We start from the raw sequence: 16,725 nt of genomic DNA, 5'->3' as shown, positions 1-16,725 counted from the left end.
CTGGCGGGCAGCAGCGAAGGCTTCGCTGCCGTCCCCCAGCATTTTAAAAGCCCCCGGGACAGCGGAGACTTTTCCGCTGTCCTGGGGCGATCTTAAAATGCTGGCGGGCATTTTTGCCCCCCGCCGGCCTTCAGAAGAGGTCCTGGACCCGGGACAGCCCCGGGGCGATTTAAAAGCCCCCGGGAAGGCAGGCAGGGGGGACAAAGACTTTTGCCCCCCGCCCGCCTTCAGAAGAGGTCCTGGACCTCTTCTGAAGGCGGGCGGGGGGCAAAAGTCTTTGCTCCCCCCGCCTGCCTTCAAAAGCCATCCGGGATAGCGGGAAGCGCTTCGCTGCTATCCCGGACTGCTTTTAAAATGCTGGCGGTGGGGAGCAAAGCCTTTTGGCCCCCGCCGGCCTTCCTGGACCTCTTCTGAAGGCCGGAGGGGGGGGAAAGGCTTTGCTCCCCACCGCTAGCATTTAAAAGAGGTCCCCGGAGATTTCCCTATGGGCTTTCTTCTTGCGAAGCAAGCCCATAGGGAAATTCGTCTTGCGAAGCGCCTCCAAAACGGAAAACCCTTTCGTCTAGCGGGTTTTTCGTCTTGCGAGGCGTTCGTCTTGCGGGGCACCACTGTATTGTAGTTCCTGTTTCCCCACCACATCTCCAACAGAGGTTGGATTTCTATTTATATATCTTTGCCAACTTAACTGGCGTTAAGTACCACATATAGAATATCTTTACAAAATTTTCTTTAATTGTATATGAGGCAGTAAATCGTATATCCTCTCACCAGAGTTTCTCCCATTGCTCTAGATGGATAGTGTTAAGTTGTGGGTGAATGTATCAGACAACACAGCGATTCTTCAAACAGCACTTGTTTATTCACAGGCCAGAACAGAACTGAACTGAAGGGTTCAACCAGCCTGCTTATATAGAGCTCCAGTACAACGCAACTGTAACAACTTTCTGTAACTATCCAATCACTGAACGTCACTTTTGATCCCTTATTTGCATCTGTGGATCTGAGTGAAAACTATCTACAGTATCCCCTTGCTGGCCCAGGGTGAGAACTACAGTACATAACTGATAGTATGTCCGAGATCCTGAGACCATTCAATCTTTCTGCTTCATTTTATGCTGTTTTAGTCTAATTGCAGTGTCCAATCTACACTGCCCTGATGGAGTTCTACTGAAAGAAAGCCTCAAATTTTTAACAAAAGGGGAAAGAACCTGGGGTGGGGCAGTGGAATTGTGATCCTTTTATCCCTGCCAGGGCCAAGGTCATCCGTGGGACCCCAAGGGTCATCTATTCCAACACCCATTTTCATCCAACCCTCTGGGACCCTCACCTGCTGCGCTTCAGAGCCGTCTCCACGTTCTGTCCCCGGTGCTTCCGGTAAAAGTCGATGAAGGAGAAGGGCAGGGAGATGTTGAGGGAGTTGGCGCGGTGAGGGGCAGCCGTCCGCTTGCGGGCCTCGAACGCGATGGTCAGGTCGACCCAGGCCGCCGGGCGCTTGGCCTTGAAGGTGGCGATGAAGTCCTCGCCAAAGATCTGGCAGAGAAGTTTCTCGAAGGCCAGGTCCACCCCCACGGCCCCGTAAGGACCTCCTGGAAGGGGCGACGGGAGAGGGAAGGTCAAAGGAGCAAGGGAGAGGGGCAGCGCGGCACAGTTGCTAGCGGGTCAAACTAAGGCTTCAGAGGCCAGGGTTCGAATCTCCGCTTGGCAATGCAGTTCGCTGGTTGAGACCTTAGGCTGCCTCTCAGCCTAGCCTACCTTATTTTTCGCTCCACAGGGCGCACCAGACCATAGGGCGCACCTAGTTTTTTTGGGGGGAATAAAGAAAAACAAATTGTTTCCCCCCCAGCCCCAAAGTGCAAAGAAGCCAAGACAGTGAGCGCGATCTATCCCGCTGGCTGTCTTAGAATCATAGAATCATAGAGTTGGAAGAGAGCACAAGGGCCATCGAGTCCAACCCCCTGCCAAGCAGGAAACACCATCAGAGCACTCCTGACATATGGTTGTCAAGCCTCTGCTTAAAGACCTCCAAAGAAGGAGACTCCACCACACTCCTTGGCAGCAAATTCCACTGTCAAACAGCTCTTACTCTCAGGAAGTTCTTCCTAATGTTTAGGTGGAATCTTCTTTCTTGTAGTTTGGAACCATTGCTCCGTGTCCGCTTCTCTGGAGCAGCAGAAAACAACCTTTCTCCCTCCTCTATGTGACATCCTTTTATATATTTGAACATGGCTATCATATCACCCCTTAACCTCCTCTTCTCCAGGCTAAACATGCCCAGCTCCCTTAGCCGTTCCTCATAAGGCATCGTTTCCAGGCCTTTGACCATTTTGGTTGCCCTCCTCTGGACACGTTCCAGTTTGTCAGTGTCCTTCCTGAACTGTGGTGCCCAGAACTGGACACAGTACTCCAGGTGAGGTCTGACCAGAGCTAGATGCTATACTCCTATTGATGCAGCCCAGAATTGCATTGGCTTTTTTAGCTGCCGCATCACACTGTTGGCTCATGTCAAGTTTGTGGTCAACCAAGACTTGGCTTCCTCTTTAGCCACACGCAACCTCTCCAGCTGGGAGAGGCTGCGCACAACTTCTTTTTTAGCCGCGGGGCGGGGGTTGGGCGGAAGTTGGCGCTGCGCTCCTCCGGCTTCAGGCTGCAGGCTGCTATCCGCAAGCCTTTGGAGCCCAGCGGGAACTCCCGCCGCGCTCAGAAGGCTTGCGGATAGCTGCCTGAAGCCTGGAGAGCGAGAGGGTGCGGTGTGCACTGACCCCTCTCGCTCTCCAGGCTTCAGCAAAAGCCTGCATTCACTCCATAGGACGCACACACACTTCCCCTTCATTTTTTGGAGGGGAAAAAGTGCATCCTATAGAGCGAAAAATACGGTGCTTTGCAGGGTTGTTGTGGGACAGAATGAGGAGACAGGGGAAACCATGTGTGCCTTCTTGAGCTCCTTGGAGGAAAAAGGTGGGCTAATAATAATAATAATAATAATAATAATAATAATAATAATGGCATGAAGGAGATGGGGCTTTCAGAGCCAAAGAGAAGCTAGCCTCTGTGTGTGTTTTCTGCCCTCCCAAAGGTCAGGGCACTGTCTAGGGGGGTCCCCTGAGCTGAGGAATGCACTTACTTAAGCTGTTGTTGCAAATATGAACAACCGATTCGAATAATGCAGTGAGTCCCAGACATTTGCATTTCCACCTTCAAATAAAGGATTTGATCTTCTTTTTTCGTTTCTTGCTTGCTATTTCAGTTTCAGCCACTGGGTGGAGCTCTTACATCAGAACACCAAAAGGGGAGGCCAGCTTCAAAGAGCACTGGAAACCCAAGAATGGCCGTTCCAGCCAAATAGCTGGGTGGGAAACAAACCTGGGCACAAATCCAGATGCCTTTCAAAGCTGCAAAACTGCATGGCTTACATGAATGTTCAGGGCTGTGGTCATGCTTGTGTGGAATTTTGCCAAAGACAGATGCACCTTGGGTCCTGAAAGCCCTGGAACTCGAATGTATTGGTTCCTGAACACCACAAACAGTGACTGTTCTGGTTTGCGAACATTTTTTTGGAACCCGAATGTCCAATGGGGCTTCCACAGCTTCTGATTGGCTGCAGGAGCTTCTTGCAGCCAATCAAAAGCTTTGATTTGGTTTTCGAATGTTTTGGAAGTTGAACGGACGTCCATTCGACTTCCAAGGTACGACTGTTTGCACATTTCTGCAAAGCAGTTTCCTTCAGTATGTACCACTTCTTAATGTCGTTTTCACTAGCAGATTCCTTTCCCATGCTCAAATCAAATCAAATTTTATTAAACAGTCACAGACCAGATTAACTCGTACAGCTAGTCAGCGAAGCATAACACCGGAAAAACAAAGGACAATTTCAATACAGATTAGGCCATAACAGCAATTTAAAATTAGACAGCATAAATAAAATTAAGTATTTGCCTTCACCTGCATATTAACATTGGAAAGCTCTTGTTTCCTACGTCTAATAGCGGCTACACAGAATTTGGCAACATTGATCGTAATTTCAGGAACCTTATCTTCTACCAAGGCTCTCATACGTTGGAGTTCTGGTCCATTTTTAAGCTTTTGTAGAACTGGGGCAATAAAGGTCAGGCGTAGATCCTCGTAGTAACTACAGTGCAGCAATACGTGCAGACTTGTTTCCACTTCCGATGAGCCACATGGGCAAACACGTGACTCATATGGTTTGCCCTCATATCTGCCTAGCAGCAGGGCAGAGGGCAGAACGTTGAATCTGGCCAGGGTAAAGGAGTGTCTGTACTTAGGTATATGTAAATCAGCCAGGTAATTTGCGGGTGAAAACCCTCTCCTAAAGTCTCTGATTGTGGCATGTTTATCCATTTTGCCCATATGACATTGTAACTCTATGTCCCTAATGCGTTGAAGCACTTGACTTTTGGCTCTCTCATATCCTGCCGCTATCAAGATCTGCGGGGAGAATCCCAAGCTTCTTATCTTTTCAAACAGGGAAGCTTTCCAGGTAGAATGAAAGGTGTCTAAGAGTGTTAAAGGAGCCAAACCGGCCGGGGAAAAAATAAGTTTTAACCAATAGTGTATCTTTAGAATCCACAACCGCGCGTTAACGGGTGGTTGTCCAACTTCTAAGCGGACAGCTATATTAGATACACAGGGAGGGATCCCCAATAAACACCGATAGAATTTTGTTTGAAATGCCTCCATAGGCACAAAATTTTTAAAACTGCAAACCTGGGATCCATAAGTGAGTTGTGGGAGTATTTTTGCAGCAAAAACCTGGGAGGCTGCCGGAACGTATTTACCCCCTTTCCCGTGAAAAAATCTTATAAGGGCTTTACTGGCCCTTCCTGCGTTGGCGATGGCGTTTTTCATCTGTTGGTGCCACGAGACCCTTTCCTGAAAAGTTATTCCCAGGTATTTGAAAGTTGCTACCTGGTCAATAGGTTGACCGTTTATTCTCCATTTGTGTTTCCTTCTTTTTTTTGAAAACACCATAATTTTAGATTTGCTGTAATTTATTGATAGTTGTTCCGCTTGACAATGATCAGCAAGTGATCTCAAAAGCTTCCTCAAGCCAACGCAAGAAAATGAGAGTAGGACTGCGTCGTCGGCATACAGAAGCACCGGGAGGGGCAAACCTGCCAGTTTGGGAGGGTGGGCATTTTCTTTCGCCATATTAACTGCTAGAGAGTTGATGTAAAAATTAAATAGCGTTGGCGCGAGGACACATCCTTGTTTAACCCCATAGTGCGTTTGAATTTCTTTAGTTAGATGGCCTGACCGATCGCATCTTACCCTCACCCTGGTGTTTTCGTATAGACCACGAATAAGGCGTAATAAGCGTTTATCTATGTTTGTAGCGCCAAGCTTTTCCCAGAGTCTATCCCTTGGTATTAGATCAAAAGCCGATTTAAAATCGACAAAAGCTGCATATAAAGACCCCCCTTTTCTAGAGTATTTATCTGCCAGGTGTTGAAGGATAAGGGCCTGGTCTATAGTTGAACACTTTGGTCTAAAGCCAGCTTGAGCTTCTGATAGAATATGCTCTCTTTCCATCCACTCCACTAATTTATCACATAAATGAGCAGCGTACAGTTTACTAATAATACTTAATAGACTGATTGGTCTATAGTTAGCTGGCTCAGTTCTGTTTCCTTTCTTGAATATTGGAATGATGATGGCTAAACCCCAGTCCTCGGGGATAATAGCCGCTTGATTTATACTAGTGAACAAGGCGGCTAGCACAGGGGCCCACCCATGCTCCAGCGGGTATAGAGTATTCAATTTCAATTGGGGAGTCTCTCCAGCTTTTTGCAATTGTTTTCCAAAACGTGGCAGAATCTTTCCTTCGGGAGGCCTCCACTAGGCACTGCCATTCCTCCCTTTGTGCCTGGAGCTTTTTCTTGTTAATCAAAGCTTTATAACTGCGTTTTAACTCAAACCAGTCTAATGGAAGCGAAGGTAAGTTCGCTGCTCTATAGTTCCTGTACTTATCCAGCAGGAGGCGTTTCATAGCCATGCATTCTTGGTCGAACCAAGGTTTGGATTTATTAGAGTGTAGAGATTGCCGTGGCGTTTTTTTGTTGGTCAGATAAGGTTGTAGGGACGAAATCAGTTCCCGGAACATGTCTAATCTAGCCTCAGGAGTTGGGGAATTAACGAGGTTCTCCTTTCTAGCAAGAAAAGTATCTGAGTGAAGTCTTTCCGATATTTCATCACTCAATTTGCTGGACCATTTGATACGTGAGTATTTTAGCTCCATGTTTTCGAAACATGGGGCTACAAGTTTATCAGAGCAAAGTAAATCTTTTCTTACATCCAGTATTAAACAGAGCGGTAGATGGTCGCTGTCAACCCTCTCCACCACTTTACATTCCCGTGCTTTGCTCAAAAGGTTAGATGACACCAGGACGTAATCGATAGTGGATGCTCCCATGTTGGATATAAATGTAAATTCCCCACTGGGTTCTCTGTCGACACGACCATTTAATACAGTCAGATCCAGATTGTTGGAAAAACGTAGAAGGCATAGGCCTGCGTAGTTGCAGCCCTTGTCTTTTGAGAGCCTTGGGGGAATAGAATGGGCTTCTTCAGAAATGGGAGGTACGTCATGGAAATGAGCATATAAAGCTTCGTCTGATTGGCCAATTCTGGCATTTAAATCCCCAGCCAGCAGCACTGCCGCTGCAGGAGTTTGATTCATTAGCTCATCAACATATGATTCTAGCCTATGCCAGATATTGATAAGCTGCTTGCCTCTTTGGGGAGGGGCATATATATTAATCAATAGAAGTGTGCAATATCTGCATTTCATTAATAATGCCATGGCCACACTGCTCAGAGGCTCCAGCTCGATGAAAGATGCTCTCAACTTTGTGGATATTAGAATGCCTAGCCCTCCCTTAACTCGTCCCCCTTTGTTGCTTGGTGAACCTGCGAGCGAAAATGAGGCAAAACCATTTACATCTAAGTCCCCTGTTAGCCATGTCTCTTGCAGGAAGACTATATCATGATCTTGAATAAAATTGACAAATGATTGGTCAGTCGCCTTGTTGAGCCAACCAGCAATGTTCCATGATAAAAATTTAAGATTGGCTTTATCACAGTTGAGTCTTTGTCAATTATTAGCTAACGTACTTTTAGGGTTTGTCGCTCTATGTATTGGTCGCCTATCGTCTTTGTATGGCGGGCTATCCAGCCGCTCTATGATTTCAATAGGTGGATGCAAAGTGCTCACGTTTGTGAACACCGGATCTTTATTATGCATAAATTCCTTCTGTGGGTATTCTGTTGCGGCCTGATTTTGGCCCAGTTCTGTTTCATCTAGGTATCTCATTTTGTCCCATACGTCTGGTGGGGTCACCTTAGGGATATTTCTCCTTCGGGGGGGTGATGGAGTGCTCTCCTTGAAGGGTGGCACATTCTCTCTTGGTGGAAAGTTAATCTCCGCTTTAATCTGAAGGTTACGTGTTGTGGTCTTTTTTTGGTCCCCCTTAATAACCTCATTGCCTGGAGCTCTCTCGGCCAGCTTATCTCTTAGCTTGTCTAGTCTTCCCAAGATGTCAGTTTGTATTAATGGTGGGAACATCCAGAATTGGTCAATTAGGATATTTTCTTCCATAGTAAAGAAATCCTCACCTTTGTTCACAAGGCATTGCGGGTTCTGTTTGTTGTTTCCCCTTTCTAAGATTTGCCTGCTTAGTTTTCAAAAGGGGGCTCAAAGGAGCCTTATTTTCAAAAAGCCTAAGTATTGTTATCCGTGCTTTTAAGAAGGCAGGTCTTGACCTAAAAATAAACTTGGCCAGGTTCTGATCCCTAAAAGTGGTCAGTGCTCTCACTGAGTGACCATCATAATGTAGATATTCCACCGAGGTGATGTCATTGAAATTAACCATTCCTGGCAGTATGTCATTTAGGCTAGATACAAAGTTCATTATTCGCTGTTTCCCTGTAAGGAAGCCCTTAGGCTTCGGGAAGTTCGTGAATACCAATTTTTGGGGATTTAGGATCAAATTGCAATCTCTTTCCTGCCTGGAGGCTTGCCAGGTCTGAAGGGGGGTATCATCTCTACTAAGCGCTTCCTCTTCCCCTCTGTTTGATTTGCTAAGTGTTTTATTGCCTTCATAGGTAGAGGCCTCTACTTCCGCAGCATCAGGTTTGTTAAATAGTTGGTTATCCAGGGACTGAATTGTTACTTCTGCCTTCTCACTTGCTACTGGAGTCAGCCTTGGCGAGTCCTCCTTAGCCGGTTGCTGTGTAACTATCTTTGTTTCCCTCTTTTTACCCTTCTTTTTACTGTCCCGTATGGTCGATTTTTTGCAGGGACGCAGGTGGCGCTGTGGGTTAAAGCCTCAGCTCCTAGGACTTGCCGATCGAAAGGTCGGCGGTTCGAATCCCTGCTGCGGGGTGCGCTCCCGCTGCTCGGTCCCAGCGCCTGCCAACCTAGCAGTTCGAAAGCACCTCCGGGTGCAAGTAGATAAATAGGGACCGCTTACCAGCGGGAAGGTAAACGGCGTTTCCGTGTGCGGCTCTGGCTTGCCAGAGCAGCGATGTCACGCTGGCCACGTGACCCGGAAGTGTCTCCGGACAGCGCTGGCCCCTGGCCTCTTAAGTGAGATGGGCGCACAACCCCAGAGTCTGTCAAGACTGGCCCGTACGGGCAGGGGTACCTTTACCTTTACCTTTATGGTCGATTTATTTGGGGCCGAGGGCAGAAGTTTAAACAATTTCTGCCAATGCATGTTTCGATTACTGCAGGTATACTTGATTTTCCTTGTTGTTTTGATATTTTTACTTTTCTTCACTTTTACCCTTGAGTTGTGTCTTTGCAGATTCTTATTTGTTACTGGTTTGTTCGTCCCCACTAGCTCAATGGTTTTATGTTCTTGGGGCATATCATTTGATTTTATCTCTTTTAATTGAGGTGTGAAATTTTCTACTAACGTCAGCAGTAGCCCATTTGTTATTGTTAAATAATTTTTTATGTTGGCTAGATCAGTACTTATTGCTAGGGAATAATCCAAAGGATGGCCATCACTCAATTCTGTTTGAGAGTATTTTGGAATAGGTATCTGGTTTTGATGGGTTGATGTAATTTCGTCCGTGGGCAGCTGTTCCTTAGTAAAAGAGGTATTTCCCTCCTGAAGTTCCTCGGCTAAAGCTAGTTCTTGTGCTAGGCTCTTTCCCATGCTTTCCTTACCATAGTTATAGGCAGTTTTATCCACGCTTTAACACAGTCACGTGCATTCTTGCACACATTGCTTTGACGGAGAACTGCATCGCAAAATTCGGAGAAGTACGAATTCTGTGTTTTAGATTCCACAGGGTTTCAGAAAGCCTTCCTCCTCCACCTGCAGCCCTGGACCTCTTTGCAGGTGGCCTTACTCTGTGGACTCTCCCCAGCCCCCCCTCACCTGACGCTTTGTAGAGCTCCTTGAGGGTCCCCTGCGGTTGCTCAATCTGGTGCACGGTCAGATCGACTGTCCCTCCACCACAGTCGGCCACGATGTAGCGGTCCCCTGCAGGATGAAGGAAAGAAGGTGGTGATGCCAGGTTTGGGAAAGGAATCACAGAATCATAGAGTTGGAAGGGATACCTGAGGCATAGCTGTCAATTTACAGATTGAAAATAAGGGACCATCAGCCTTGAAAATAAGGGATCAGCAGCCAAAATAAGGGATTTTAGTCAACCAGCAGCCAAACGAAGCCTCAAGCGGTGGTTCCCACAGCACAGCAACCCGGCTAAGGGGATGCAGCAAGGAAAACCACCGTCACCTCTCTGCTGGGAAGCGCTGAGCAAAGGCGAGTCCCCAGGCAACGCGGCCGATTTGATCGGCACAAGGCATGCAAGCCCCACCCCCTCAGTCGTTCTTAGACTCCTTATTGGGTGAGCAACACAGCCAAGCAACACAGTTGGAGCCTCCCTCCTCCCTGGACAGCAGCGAGGGAGGGAGGGAGGGAGAGGAGCTGCTTCCTTTGAAACCCGGGAAATTTAAGGGAATCATCAATAAGGGACAGCAGCGGAACACAGCGCTGGGATAAGGGACTGTCCCGCCAAATAAGGGACGCTTGACAGCTATGACCTGAGGGTCATCTAGTCCAACGCTGTGCAAGGCAGGAATCTCAGCTGAAGCATCCATGACAGATGCCCTCCAACCTCTGCTGAGAAACCTCCAAGGAAGGAGAGTCCAGATGTATGCGACAATGGCCACAAGAATTCTAATAGCACAAGGATGGAAGATTAAAGAAACCCCAACTTTAAAGATTCATGGCAAGAAAAATGGATGGACTATGCAGAACTGGCAAAACCGAGATATAAGCTACGGGACAAGAATAACTGAGACTTTAAAGATGAATGGCAACCCTTTACAAAGTATTTGAAGACGCAACAAAGCAAACTGGACTCCTTGGCTGGCTTTGAATAAACATTCACAAACTTTTTATTGATAATAATCAGCTAAATAGTTTGAGGATCTATACAACTTTGTAACATGCAGAAAACAGCAGTCTCAGAGAAACCAAAGACTAGAAGTGAGAGAAGCCAGGGGGTGGAGGTGGGCGGGTTTTGTTTGGGAGGGTGAGGGGAGGGAGGAAAAAAATAAGGGTGATATGTTTCTGGATAATATGTTTTGTTTTAATTTTGAATTAAAAAGGTTTAAAAAAGAAGAAAGAAAATAGGGAGATTACCTCTCCAACTGGCCTCCTTGAACCCTCCCTCCATTGTTTGTTCCCCGCCCCCCTTGACACACACCGCCTCCACTGTTCTGAGAAAACTCCTTAATCCTGGTTATTTATATATGCCACTACTACTGGTGTTTGGCAACTTTGACCTGTTGCAGGACCTTAGCGGAGCATACACAGAGTTCCAGAAAGCAATCAGTTGCAGGCAGGATGGACGAAGCAGGAACAAGACGCTGCTACTAGTAACTTGGTTACTTAGAGGTGTTTATTATTTACAGCGGACTCTACAAGTTACTATATACAGGAACAGAAATGGATCTTAACTAGCTCTCTCTTAACAAACTCCAAACGACTCTCAGAACACCACACTGACCAACAAACTCTCCAGTCAGTAAGGTCGTAAGTAGTCATGCCTGTGTGAGACCTCAATCAATGGTAGAGCTGTATCCAAGGTCCCATATCTCCAGGCAGAACAACTCCTCTCTGCTCAGTCTCCTTGGCTTTCAGCTGCACAGAATGGCATGTAGTCAAAAATCCCAGCAACTACTGCGGCCTGTGTTTCGTTAGCCCAAAAATGTAAAACGAGCGAGGCCCCAATGGCAACTCAAAACTGATGGAATATGCACAGCTTGCAGATTTAACATATAGAATAAGAGAACAAGAAGAACATACATTTAAAGAAGATTGGAAAATGTTTATTGAATATAGCGGGGGGGGGTGTACACTTGAAAGACTGGAAGAAGTTTAAACAATATTTGAAAAAATATGTTAATATTTAAATCTCAGAATAGCTTTGGAAGTGGATATAGGCTGCAGGGTTAGAAGTAGAAGATAGTGTATTTTAAAATAGTATTATTTGTAAGTGATAAAATGTGCATATTTTTATAGTAAAAGTAAGTGTGGTAAAAAAAATGGTTAAAAATTATGATATATGTAAAGTAAAGATGAGGTAAAGTGAAAATCAGATGGGGGGACTTGGGGAAGCTCACCTAACAATGTTTAGAAAAAATAAGGATAAGACAAGAATTTGTTTGCATTGTTTGTTTTTTCTGTTTGTGTTGTTTAGTTGTGTTATAAAACGAATTTAAAAAAGGAACTTTTTACCACATGTGGTGGACCTGTCCCAAGGTGAAAGACTTCTGGAAAAAGATTTATAATGAGTTGAAAAAAAATGTTGAAATATACATTTATAAAGAAACCAGAGGCCTTTCTTCTTGGAATAACAGGTCTGGAACTGCCCAAGAAAGATGTTAAATTATTTTTGTATGCCACAACTGCTGCTCAAATTTTACTAGCTAAAAAGTGGAAAACGCAGGAACTGCCTACGGTGGAAGAATGGCAGATGAAGATGATGGATTTCTTGGAGCTAGCTGACCTAACCAGAAGAGTCCGCGACCAGAAGGAGGAGGTGTATCAGGAAGAATGGACAAAATTTAATGATTATTTAGTTAAATCTGTTAAGTTAAATTAATTGGAAAAAGCTTGCAGGTACTTGATTGGCTTAGGATTTTACATAAATTAAGTTAAGAATTCACATGTTTAATCTAGAAACGAAAAGAATCAAGGATGTTAATTGTTCAAGTTAAATTTATGAGAACTTTATTTGGAAAACTGTTAAAAGGATATACATTGAAATTCAACCAAGGGGAAACGAGGAAGTCAATTAACAGTGTTAGTAAGTGTAACTTTAATAAGGTTATGATTTATGTTTGTTTGTTTGTAATTGTGTGAAAATCAATAAAAAAATTGGGGGGGGAATTTGGGGAGAAAAATGAATTGCCCCACTGGCTCTTCCTACCTGTCTGCATTTCGGACCAGAGCTCTCCCATCCCGGACTCCACCAGGAAGGTGCGGCTGTGTCTGGAACGGCGGAGTTGTTCCCGGGCTGCAGGGAGACAAATCGGAAAGTAAGGCAGCAGCAAGATGGGGAAAACACACAGAGGAAAGGAATAATCCCTTCGTTGTTTTGTTTTAAAATCATAGAATGTAGCCTGAGGATCTTCAACCCCCTGCAATGCAGGAATATGCTATTGTCCCACACAGGGACTGAACCTAAAATCTTGGCATTATCAGTAGTAGTAGAAGAAGAAGAGTTTGGATTTGATATCCCGCCTTTCACTCCCTTTAAAGGAGTCTCGAAGCGGCTCACATTCTCCTTTCCCTTCCTCCCCCACAACAAACAGTCTGTGAGGCAAGTGAGGCTGAGAGACTTCAGAGAAGTGTGACTGGCCCAAGGTCACCCAGCAGCTGCATGTGGAGGAGTGGAGACTCGAACCCGGTTCCCCAGATTACGAGACTACCGCTCTTAACCACTACACCACACTGGCTCCTATACACTGGCTCAGTACCACACTCATAACCAACTGAGCTATCCAGCTCCTTTTCTTTTCTTTTCTTTTCTTTATTTATATCCCGCCATTCCTCCAAGCAGCACAAGGTGGTGTACGGCTCTCCACCTCCCCATGTCATCTTCAAAACAACCCTGCGAGGTAGGTTGGGCTGTAAATGGACAAAAGTACAAAGATACACAAAATGTGTAGGGGTGTGCGTACCCCTGCATCATCCCCCCTGGAAAAAGCGCGGAATGGAACTATAGAAATGGAAGGGGGCCCCCAAGAGTCTCAGTAGTGGCACCCGCCCTGTGGAACTCCCTCCCACCAGATGTCAAAGAGAACAACAACTACCAGACTTTTAGAAGACATCTGAAGGCAGCCTTGTTCAGGGAAGCTTTTAATGTTTGATGCATTACTGTGTTTTAATATTTTGTTGGAAGCCGCCCAGAGTGGCGGGGTATAAATAAATTATTATTATTATCATCATCATCATCATCATCATCATCATCATCATCATCTAGTCCAATGACCTGCAATGCAGGAATCACAGCTAACACCCCTAATAAATGAGGCAGAGACTCAAGAACTGACTGACTCCTCCATCGGACCAATGGTTGCAAAAATCGTTTGGGCAAGGAAATGGGGAGATTGGGAATGCTCCCGAGAAGTCCAGAAGCAATGCTCAGCAATCTGGAGTTGTTCTGGAGTTGCCACAAGCAAGATTTGGAGCGCCTTGGGTAAAAGCAGCATTGCAGTGCAGGCCGGATGGTCCATGGTGGGGCTGAGGACATTTAGCCTTCTCCCGCCACCCCCAAGGCTAAACAGATGTAGGGAAGTCCCTGACCTGGCCAAGGTTTCAGGAAACAGGCCATTTCCCCACAACTTCCCTCCTGAGAGTTTCCTGGCTTCCGGCTTCCCTACCTTGGCTTCAGGACAGAAGCCTTTCTTTGGAATTACGGACCTTGCCTCTCGCACAAGCATGCACAGAGCCTTCAGATTAGCACCTCAGAGTCACTTTTGGAGAAGACAGCATTTGAAAACCAAAATCCCTCTGATCTCTTTCAGCTTCTGCCTTCTGGAAGAAGGTCCAGGGTTATAAAGACTAGGACTAGCCGCCTGAGAAACAGTTTCTACCCAAATGCGATTTTAGTTTTAAACGCAGTGTAAGGTAGTCTCTATGGGAGTATGTTTTATTTAATTATGGGGTATCAGAGTTTTTAGGGTGCTAACCAGGTTGGGATAGCTGGGATAGCAGGCTTGTTGGGTTTTGAATGTTTGATGTAGATTTTCAGTTTTGTTGTGTGGCATCTGAATATAGACTGCATTTTTAATCAAGACTTATATTGGCTTATATCTTGATCAGGTTCCTAAATTATAATGTATGAAATATATTAGCTTAAATATATTGGCTTAAATGTAATTATGCAAAGGATTTAAGAAATGCTAGATTCTTAGAGTCATATTGCAATAGGAGACCAGAGGGGCAAATGAGCCTAGCCCCCCTTGCCAGACAGGAGACGCCATCGAACACTTCTGATATATAGTTGTCAGGCATTTGTTTAAAAGACCCTCAAATGAAGGAGATCTTTCAATGATGATTAACTCAAGATCCTTGAAGATAAAAATGTAAGATTAACCATTTGTTTTAGAAGGCAATAGGGCAAGGAGGGCAAGAGGTGAGCTGGTAATTAAGATTCCATGTAAGATATATTATTACTTATTTGTCATTTATAGCTCTTTGTCTCCCTTATAAGGACAGGAGGATATGGGTGTATCTTTTTGTGATTAGTTATAGCAATCAGCCAATAGGAAATCCAACCAGGCTGATTGAACAGAGGCAGCCCAAGGAGGAGCAAAGGGGGCTGGATTAAGGGAATATAAGTGCTGGCCATAATGGCAGGAGGCAGGCCAGAGCTTGGTAACCATATACCACTGAGCCTCTCATTTATTTGTCTGACAAATAAATTATTATTTTAATTTCTCTGTTGCTGCGTTGAATATTTCATTCCAGCTAAGCGTTAACCACAAGCAGGGTGCTACATTTTATGGTGCCGTGACTCGGATAAGTGGTCTGCTGGAACGCAGCCCCTTCGCCCTATTGGACAGGGTACAAGAGAGAGGATCTCTAAACTGCTTCCCAGCGCGCACTGGTAAATTTTTCCAGGGGGAATGCAGAAGTCTCGTCTGTCTGATACCCTGCCCACTGACGGCGACGGACCGGGGGGGACCAGAGAAATAAACAGGCAACCAGCTAAGGGTAAGTGCACTAAGGGGTTTTGGCCCTCCAATTAATTGGGAGGAAGAGAAGTCCTGATCAAACTTCTGCGTCTCAGTAAAGGGGAACTGAGTACGCTAGGTGGCTGGGTACATCAGATGGTGATCTGGTGTAGGGAAAAGGGAAGATTGGGAGGTAGAGTGTGGTTGAAGTATCTAGCGCATTGCATGTGTGAGAAAGTACAATGTGTAGCTGACCTAAGTGTGGAGTGAGTACTACTTCGTTTCCCAGTAAGGCGTGTGTGTGAGTGACTGAGTGGATACTTCACAGGGCCATACAATGGGAGTTGGGGGTTCAAAGGGGGAAATACACCTCTTGAATGTATGTTAAATAATTTTAAGAAAGCCTTCTCAGGGGCATATGGAGTCAAAATGACGCCAGAGCGCTTGAGAACGTTATGTGAACTAGAATGACCAAAACAAATTACTGGATGGCCATCCCAGGGAACCTTTGATATAAATTTAGTAAGCAAACTTTGGTCTAACATCACCAAAGAAACTGGAGGGTGCCCAGAACAATTTTCATATATAGATTCCTGGCTGAGCACATTAAATAAAAAAATCCTCCATGGATAAGGGAATGCAAAGTCCAACAATGCAAATTATTGGCTGTAAAAGCCGAAGCTAGGAAAGGAATCTTGCCAAATAAACTCAAACCCATTTTTGAGGGACCAGAGGTAGAGGTGCTTCCACCTCCACCCTATGCTCCACATCGAAGGGAGCCTAATTCAAACCCTCCACCAGTTGTAACCCCAAGGCAAGAAAGTGGAACGAATAATGGGGGTGGAGTCACAGAGCTTGATTCCTTGATAGATTATGATAAATATCTTCAGGAGGCATTGGAGTCCTATAATGAAGCCCAAGCAGAAGTGGTTATTCCACCTGTGAGTCCCAGTAGAACTCCATCTACAGTCTCTTTTAGTGGAACAACTGATTGCCTACCCCAAACCCCTGTACATCCAAGTCCTAGAGAATTATTACAGAAGTTACAGGGAGACCTTAATCGGTCAGCAAGCAATACAGCCAGGCGTATAAAGCTGCTAAAAGAACGCCTTGGGACAAATACCATCCCCTATGATTTGAGGCCCCTAGAGCAAAGTGAAGAAAAAGGTCACGTAGTAGCCCCTCTTAGAAGAGTATTTGATGCACTTGAGGAGCCTGTGCTGGTTAATGGGCAACCTGGACCACGGCCACCTCGAACTTCGACCCTGCAATGTATTCCATTCACAACTACAGATCTGATGAATTGGAAAACACCCCATCTTTCGCAGAAAAACCTCAGGCTATGATGGACTTGGTGACCTCAATAGTAATAGTCCTATTTGGACAGATTGTCGCCAGCTCCTGAATACTCTTTTCACCACTGAGGAAAGGAGAGACATAATTGAAAAGGCACAGATATATTTGCGTGAGCAGGCCAGAGTGGGAAATATTTATAATATTGACCA

General features: G+C 45.5%; 1 protein-coding gene and 2 long non-coding RNA genes across 3 annotated transcripts in view; 1 reads left to right on the top strand and 2 right to left on the bottom strand.

Moving 5' to 3' along the window:
* Positions 1–16,725, bottom strand: part of LOC309377862 — a 102,891-nt gene that overhangs the window by 6,678 nt on the left and 79,488 nt on the right. The gene's annotated exons all lie outside the window — the stretch shown is intronic.
* Positions 1–16,725, bottom strand: part of HSPA12B (heat shock protein family A (Hsp70) member 12B) — a 56,592-nt gene that overhangs the window by 6,678 nt on the left and 33,189 nt on the right. The window contains exons 9-11 of the mRNA XM_081924983.1: positions 12,469–12,555; positions 9,405–9,509; positions 1,328–1,586 (exon numbers count right to left, since the gene is read on the bottom strand). Of these exons, the coding sequence (XP_081781109.1) occupies positions 1,328–1,586; positions 9,405–9,509; positions 12,469–12,555 (451 nt within the window). The remainder of the gene's footprint in view (positions 1–1,327; positions 1,587–9,404; positions 9,510–12,468; positions 12,556–16,725) is intronic.
* LOC309377861 overlaps positions 1–16,725 on the top strand; it is a 176,086-nt gene that overhangs the window by 157,932 nt on the left and 1,429 nt on the right. The gene's annotated exons all lie outside the window — the stretch shown is intronic.

The sequence above is a fragment of the Podarcis melisellensis genome (genome assembly GCF_964234715.1).
Source record: "Podarcis melisellensis genome assembly, chromosome: 9".
Classification (NCBI taxonomy): Eukaryota; Metazoa; Chordata; class Lepidosauria; order Squamata; family Lacertidae; genus Podarcis; species Podarcis melisellensis.
The sequence above is the reverse complement of the archived record's forward strand: the minus strand, read 5'-3'. Positions and strand labels throughout refer to the sequence as shown.